The sequence below is a fragment of the Balaenoptera acutorostrata genome, chromosome 4 (assembly GCF_949987535.1).
Source record: "Balaenoptera acutorostrata chromosome 4, mBalAcu1.1, whole genome shotgun sequence".
NCBI classification, from domain to species: Eukaryota; Metazoa; Chordata; class Mammalia; order Artiodactyla; family Balaenopteridae; genus Balaenoptera; species Balaenoptera acutorostrata.
Window position 1 is genome coordinate 44366941 of NC_080067.1, and position 7504 is coordinate 44374444.

The 7504-nt window shown below is 42.2% G+C and overlaps 1 protein-coding gene across 1 annotated transcript in view; it reads right to left on the reverse strand.

Annotated features, from left to right (window-relative positions):
* The window catches only part of LEKR1 (leucine, glutamate and lysine rich 1), a 268126-nt gene extending 260855 nt beyond the window's left edge, over positions 1-7271 (reverse strand). The window contains exons 1-2 of the mRNA XM_007164823.2: positions 7182-7271; positions 3779-3868 (exon numbers count right to left, since the gene is read on the reverse strand). Coding sequence (XP_007164885.2) covers positions 3779-3826 — 48 coding nt within the window. The 5' untranslated portion in view covers positions 3827-3868; positions 7182-7271. The remainder of the gene's footprint in view (positions 1-3778; positions 3869-7181) is intronic.
* Positions 7272-7504: the final 233 nt, after the last annotated feature.

Consider the following 7504-nt stretch of genomic DNA (forward strand, 5'->3'; position numbering starts at 1 on the left):
AATTCTAGCAAAGCTACTGCTTATCGGAGGTCAGAGACAGGTAGGAATCAGCTCAGTCTAGAGAGTAGATTTACAGATATGATCTAAGTACATATAGAAGTAAGCTGTGGAGTCTAGCAGCAAAGGGGATAAGTATGGTCTCGCCGTCCAGCCCATGGGCCTGTTTTACATTTTCTGCCAGTTGGGGAAATGGGAACCTGAAACATGTTTTATGCTCAATCAAAAATTGCGATAAAAAGCAAAAAGATTAGGGAGTGATAGTCAAAAGATTATCTTATTCTTTCTTCCCTAAGATTCCCTAAGATGAGACCAGGCAGGAAGGGGGGGGGGGCATGATTTAACAATCTTCGCTTTCTTTTTTTTTTTTTTTAATTTTTTTTATTTATTTATGGCTGTGTTGGGTCTTCGTTTCTGTGCGAGGGCTTTCTCTAGTTGTGGCAAGCGGGGGCCACTCTTCATCGCAGTGCGCAGGCCTCTCACTATTGCGGCCTCTCTTGTTGCGGAGCACAGGCTCCAGACGCGCAGGCTCAGTAATTGTGGCTCACGGGCCCAGCCGCTCTGCGGCATGTGGGATCTTCCCAGACCAGGGCTCGAACCCGTGTCCTCTGCATTGGCAGGCGGATTCTCAACCACTGCGCCACCAGGGAAGCCCCAATCTTCGCTTTCTAATCAGGCAACGGACTCCCTAACTAGAGCTTATTATCATCAGCATTCTTCTCCACACTTTTCCTTTGGTGGCCATCTCCCCCCACCCCACACACACACATTTACTTTTTCTTGCAACTCTTTCTACTGCTACCTATTTTACTATTAGTAGTACAGTGTAGTACAGCCATTTTCATTTCCTTTATCACATATCTTTCATGTATTTCATCAACCATCCCATTTCCATATCATACAGCAAAAGTACAGAAAGAAAGAAAGAGGAAAGACTCCCCTTACCTTCCCTTCCTTGATTTCTACACTAACCTTCCTTGACTACACACAGAAAAAAAGGAAACACAGCAGGGCCTTCTCTAGAAAGAATAGCCAGCATAAAAACTAACATAAAAAGTTAACAAAAGAACAAGAAAAAAAAAAAAAAAAAGCCTTTGAAAGACCTCTCTGTCACTGTACACTGATCCACCCACCTCATGTCTTTTTCTATCCAATAAAGAACTGTAGCACAATTTCCAAGCCATTATTAAACACAAAGATTTGTTTTATCTTAATAATGAAATAGGGACTTCCCTGGTGGCGCAGTGATTAAGAATCCACTTGCCAATGCAGGGGACACGGGTTCAAGCCCTGGTCCGGGAAGATCCCACATGCCGTGGAGCAACTAAGCCCATGCGCCACAACTACTGAGCCTACGCTCTAGAGCCTGCAAGCCACAACTACTGAGCCCGTGAGCCACAACTACTGAAGCCTGCGCGCCTAGAGCCCATGCTCCACAGCAAGAGAAGCCACTGCGATAAGAAGCCCGCACACCGCAATGAAGAGTAGCCCCCGCTCGCCACAACTAGAGAAATCTCGTGCGTGGCAATGAAGACCCAACGCAGCCAAAAATAAATAAATTTTAAAAATAATAATAATAATAATAATAATAATAATGAAATGGTTGTAATCTGAAGTACTCCTATTACTATTATAAGCTATATATCTATCTAACATGATTGTGTATAGAATGACGTACGCAAGCTGACTAAATAGATATACTGGCTGATCACTAGACAATTTAACCAGTTACATTACGGACAATCTAGGGGAATCAAATATAGGTAAGAAGTTATGGAAAACAAGTAACTGACATGCTCAGACCAAGCTTTAATAGGCTGTGGGATGCAGGTACATATTTTTGGTTGCTTTATCATCAAGTACCCAAAACAGTGTCTGGCACATTATAGGCACTTGATAAATATTTGTTGTACAAATGTATCTAACTTAGGTCTGAAAAAGTGCAAAGCGGCACTTTATACTCTAAACATTTAGCAGGCCAAGGGCTACTATCAGCTCACTTGTCCAGGACCTTAGGCAACTGAGCTGCTCCTGGCCTCCTCACCTCTCTGCACTATATGGACAGCTGCCTGCCATTCGAGCTTTAAGAATATAACCATATTTATAAAATGCTTGGTTTTAGCATTTTTAAACAATTTACTTAAACATTAAAAAAAACCGCATTCTTCAAGTCATAAAAATTCTGTTAAAATAAATATATACTCTTTCACGCATTTGAAACACTTATGTTGTTAAACATTCTCTAACCTGGCCAGTTTCTTCTCACCAGTAAGCTTTTGTTCTCTAGGCCCAGAATGCCCTATTCCCTGTCTGTCTCTAGAAATATTTAGCTTTCAAGGGCCAATTCCAGTTCTATCTCCTGCATAAAGATCCTCCCTTAACCATCCTAATACTCAGGGATTCCTCTCCCCACCTTCTCCATTTTCAGAGAAGATACTATCTTATGTGACATTTAAATCAAACAGTATCTTTTAGAGGGTTGTTTTTTTTTTCATGTCATTATATATCTGCTTCCTGACAGATGACTGGTATCTGAGTATGGGTATTGTTTCTTGCAGATTGTTTTGTTTTGTTTCTTTTAATCTCTACCACACCAGGCTAGTACACGGAAGTAACTCAGTTGAGGGAGAGATAGTACACTCCATATCTTCAAACACATCTAGGCACCATTTCTCAGGTAAGCATAGCAGAGCTGACTTCCCTCTGTGCTTACTCTCTCATACTTAAAAGGTGAAGCAAATTAAATGCAATGGTTTAAAAGGTCTTTTCTGGTAACTGGACTTCCCTTCCAGTTCCTGCTAGATTGCCATTTACATAAATCTAAAGGACATGCAGTAGAAGTAAGCATCAAGTTAAATCAATGGCATGATTAATGTTAACAGGCAGCCCAAAACAACATGCACAAAGGATAAAAGCATATCTGAGAGCTGACTGCAATTTTTAACTAAAAACTAACGACTGGTGATTAATTAAGAGCTGACTATAGATTTACTTTAAAAACTGAATGATTAATGACAGTTAAGGTTTGAGGTTTTAATTCATAATTTGTCAATCAGTTTCAAAGAGATATATTTTTAATTATGCTGTTAGCAATGTATGCATTGCCAAACTAAACATGGGAGAAATGCTTTTGCCTGAGGACAGCTATAAATTAACAGGGAGGAAAGTATCATAGCAACGGTGAAAAAGAATTGATTGTTAACCAGATTAAATGAGTTGATATCTATGTAAGGCCTTAAAACATGGTAAAATAAGAATTAAGGTGAAACTGAAATAGACCCTTATAGAGAGACACACTTAAAATTTTTGCATCATAAAAAGTTACAAACTAATTATAATTTCTGTAGTGGTTTACTACTAATTATTTGTTTTGCAAATATAGAATAAATATCACTTAAAATTTTAAACAGACCCATTTACGTCCATTGGTTTTTTTTTTTAATTAGTTTTTGTTTGTTTGTTTGTTTTCTGAAAAGCTGCTAGAAAAATATCTAAATATAGTATTTGGCCATTGCTGGAGCCCTCTTTTCACAAGAGCTCCACAAACACCTGGTCAAATACCATGCCAGAATTATATATCTGTCTTCTTTCCCAGGTCGAACATCCTTTGCACTGAATTCTACAGTTTTGACCATTACAATTACTCCCTTCCCTACCCCACCAATTCACTGCAGATCCTCTGACTAAAATAAATATAAAACCTCTGAATTCATTCTCCCATGTTTTAGAATTATCTGTTAAAATGCTCCTAATGTTGTGCTGTAATAACATAATAGCATACCTTTTGGATTTCTTCAGGTAATGCATGCATGGGAATGTGACGATCCATAATTTCTCAAGATATCCTGAGGGAGCTCTGAAGTAACATAATCTAAAAGCATTGATGGCGATAGTCAGAATTAGAACAATGTGAAGAAAATTCAAATTAAAAGAAATAAATTCCTAGGAGTATTTGGGGATCAAGTGTGATAACTGTTGCAACAGATGTTTGTTTCATCAACTCAATGTTCAAAGGTACAAATGGGGTTTTTTTCAGTTAGTTACGAGGCCAGTAGAACAGGAAAGATCTCGAGAGAGACTACTGAATTAGAGATAATACTTTCTCTCTTTGGAACTTTACAGTCTAATTGTAACTTCTGTGGGGGTTTACTACTAGTTATTTGCTTTGCAAATACAGAATAAGGATAACAAAATTGTAAACAGATCGATTTGTTTCATTTAAAAGAAATTTTTTTTTTCTGAAAAGCTGCTAGAAAAAATATCTAAATAGAGTATTTTAGTTCAGCAGATAAGAAAGGCAATTGTGACATGAATGCTGGTTTGAATGATGAAGTACAGAAAAGGATATTTAGAGTTACCAGGTTAAGTATGATAGGCAGGCATTGAACAGAAGAGTCAACAAAGCATGAGAAGCCAAGTGCCAATTTTACCACAGATGGACATTTATATAATTTTTATGCAGATGTTTTACTTTTAGTAGATTTTCATTTTCTAATAAAACAATTCAAGACAAAACTCTATCACTACTTTCATAAAACCACACAAGATGAATGAAGGGGCACTTTGGGTTCTTTTTTTTTAAATCTTTCCCAAATATGGAGAAAGAATAGACAGTCCAGTTTCAGGAGTGAGAGATATGTATATATAGAAAGAGAGAGAGAGAGACAGAGGAGTAGTGAAGGGGGACAGCAGAGTAAGATGATACAGGCACAATTCCATAGCAGGAAAGAAGGCCTGAGGGCCAGGAGTTGTAGACAAGGAACAATCTAGAAGTTCAGGGAAAAAAATGTCTTATCTTTCTCATGGGAGTAGGGAATTAGTGAAGGCTGCCTGAGGTGGTTTACTTTTGATCAGGACAAGATTTTGACAAAGAGAGACTGAAGAGGCATAGTACTCTATCAGAGACAGTAACCCCAGCAACATAGCAAGGTGCCAGGAAAATTGTAGATGACAAAAATTCCTGTAGAGGCAGTATTTTTTTTAATTGTGCAAGTATTGGTGGAAGAGAGGGTTTCCCATCCCCTGTGGTAGCACAGAGTTCCACGTTTTAATGAGCTGCTGTTTAAAACAAATAGCTAATGGACTGTCTTCTGACATCAACATAATGTGTTTCTGCGTGCGGGGATGGGGGGTAAAGTTAACTGACGTAGTTAACATAGGCCCACATGGCCAAGTACATAATCATCTGATGTTTGGCAGACTGTCATGGTGATGTGGCAAGAGCTCATTCCTCACAGAAAGCTCATTATTCTCATTTCTGCCATTCTACAATGGGCTCACCATCGGTAAAATAAGATGGCATCATCTTAATTAAACTCTATTGGGAGCAGAATTTTTCCTAAAATTACCAACTAAATCTCCTTTTTAAATTTCATGCATAGGGCTTCCCTGGTGGCGCAGTGGTTGAGAGTCTGCCTGCTAATGCGGGGGACGCGGGTTCGAGCCCTGGTCTGGGAAGATCCCACATGCCGCGGAGCGGCTGGGCCCGTGAGCCACAATTGCTGAGCCTGCGCGTCTGGAGCCTGTGCCCCGCAACGGGAGGGGCCGCAATGGAGAAAGGCCCGCGCACCGCGATGAAGAGCGGTCCCCGCACCGCGATGAAGAGTGGCCCCCGCTTGCCGCAACTGGAGAAAGCCCTCGCACGAACCGAAGACCCAACACAGCCAAAAATAAATAAATAAATAAATAAATAAATAAGAAAATCCTTTAAAAAAAAAAAAAAATTTCATGCATAAATTCATTTGAGAGCATGGATCTAGAGACACTATAAACAAGGTATAGTGGAACAGTATCGTTATTCTAAATCTATTCCAATTTTGTGGCCTTACTATACAGAGTGGGAAAAATTGGTAGGTCTGATTATTGAGGAAAAATTAAGAATAAAATATCCTGCCAATCCAGAAAATCTCTCCATGATGCAGAGAGAAAACAATTTTATTACTGAATAAGCATTTAACTAGACTGTGATGCACAGCACAGCTAATCTGCTACTGAGATTACAAAGACAGAAGGAAATCCCACTCTTTTTATACAGCCAAACAGATACACTCCATTACATACAATGTTCTCAAGATAAATGATAACTTGTCCTCAACACAGCTTGCTATACTCTTTCATAGTTTGTTTGAAATTCAACTGGTAATTGAAGTAGCCACCTGTGCTAGCTAAGAGCGTTTGTTCTAAGGAATACATATCTCTATGACAAAGCAGGTGGTTACTAGAAGTACGAAACTCTCAAGGTAATATGGAGATAGGGGCCTTATCTTCTTTGATGTTTACATTTTAGAGAAATGGCTCCCAGGTGCTCCAGAAGAACATTCTGGGTCTTTAAAATATGTGCATACATATTAAAGGAATAGAGGAAGCCCTCACAAATAAGAGGTTTCCCAAGAAAGGGAGAGGAGAGGTCTCTTTCCCTTTAGGCAAGAGGGAAATTTTTAACTTACTCTTGCATTGTTTTGCGTTTTTTATCAAAAGAGACTCTTTTATTCTCTCCCATTACACACTTTGTAGACTGCCCTTAGACAGGAGGTAAGGTGATAACCGGCAGCAGCCGCGTTAGGTATTTGTGAACCTCCTCTCTGACAGGATCACGAGCCAGATGTCAAAAATACAGACACGTCCCCGATTGCCCACTTCCGATTCCCTTCCTGACACCAGTGTCACGTTGGGCCATTAACTCACGTTCAGCTCTCAGGCCCTTCCCTAAAGAACTATTCCCTTGGTGTGAATCACCCACAGATGAGTAGGTCAGGGTCAGGTGAAGCGGAAGTTCACGTCCTAAGACTTTTCTAAAGCGGCGGGATTTTCCAAACAGAAACCAACTGCAAGTCCAGCCAAAACGGCTGCAAGGGTTTTGAAATCTGTCCCTTTCTAACCCCGTTCCATCGGGACCTGCGGTGGCAGGAAGAGGAGAAGGAGGAGGAGGAGGAGGAGGAGGGTGCGGGGTGAGGCCGAGCCGCGCACTCGCGGGGAGAAGAGGGCGTCGGGCCCGGCGGGCTTGCGGAGACACGACAGGGGCTGCAGCTGGGGTCAGAGGCTAGGCGCCGGGCCCATACCCTGGGCGCGAGACCACGCCTCGGCTTTCCGGCCCTCTCCCCGGGTGCCAGCACGCCTCCGCTCCGGAACTGCTCCCAGGAACCGGGTCATCCCAGAGCTCAAGGAAGCCTTCCATTGTCTCTCACCTAGACTTCAATTCTGCCGGGTACGAAAGGGCTTTCCCGGTCTCCCAGGAGACCGTGCTGCACGTCGGCCTGACGTCAGGGCGCGATGACGTCACGCCCACGCCGCCCCCCAACGCAGAAGCGAGGCTCCCGGGCGCCGCCCGGGGTCCCAAGTGCTGCGCGGAAGCGGGAAATCTCGTGGCGGGGCTCGGAGAAAGGGCTGGGCTTACGCTGGGGGCTGTGAGAGGGAGGCAATGGGTGAGAAGGGCGAGGCAGGGGAGGGCGGGCTGGAGTCGTGGGGGCGACTGCTGGGATGGAGGGAGACGTTCCCAGCCATGCGGCGG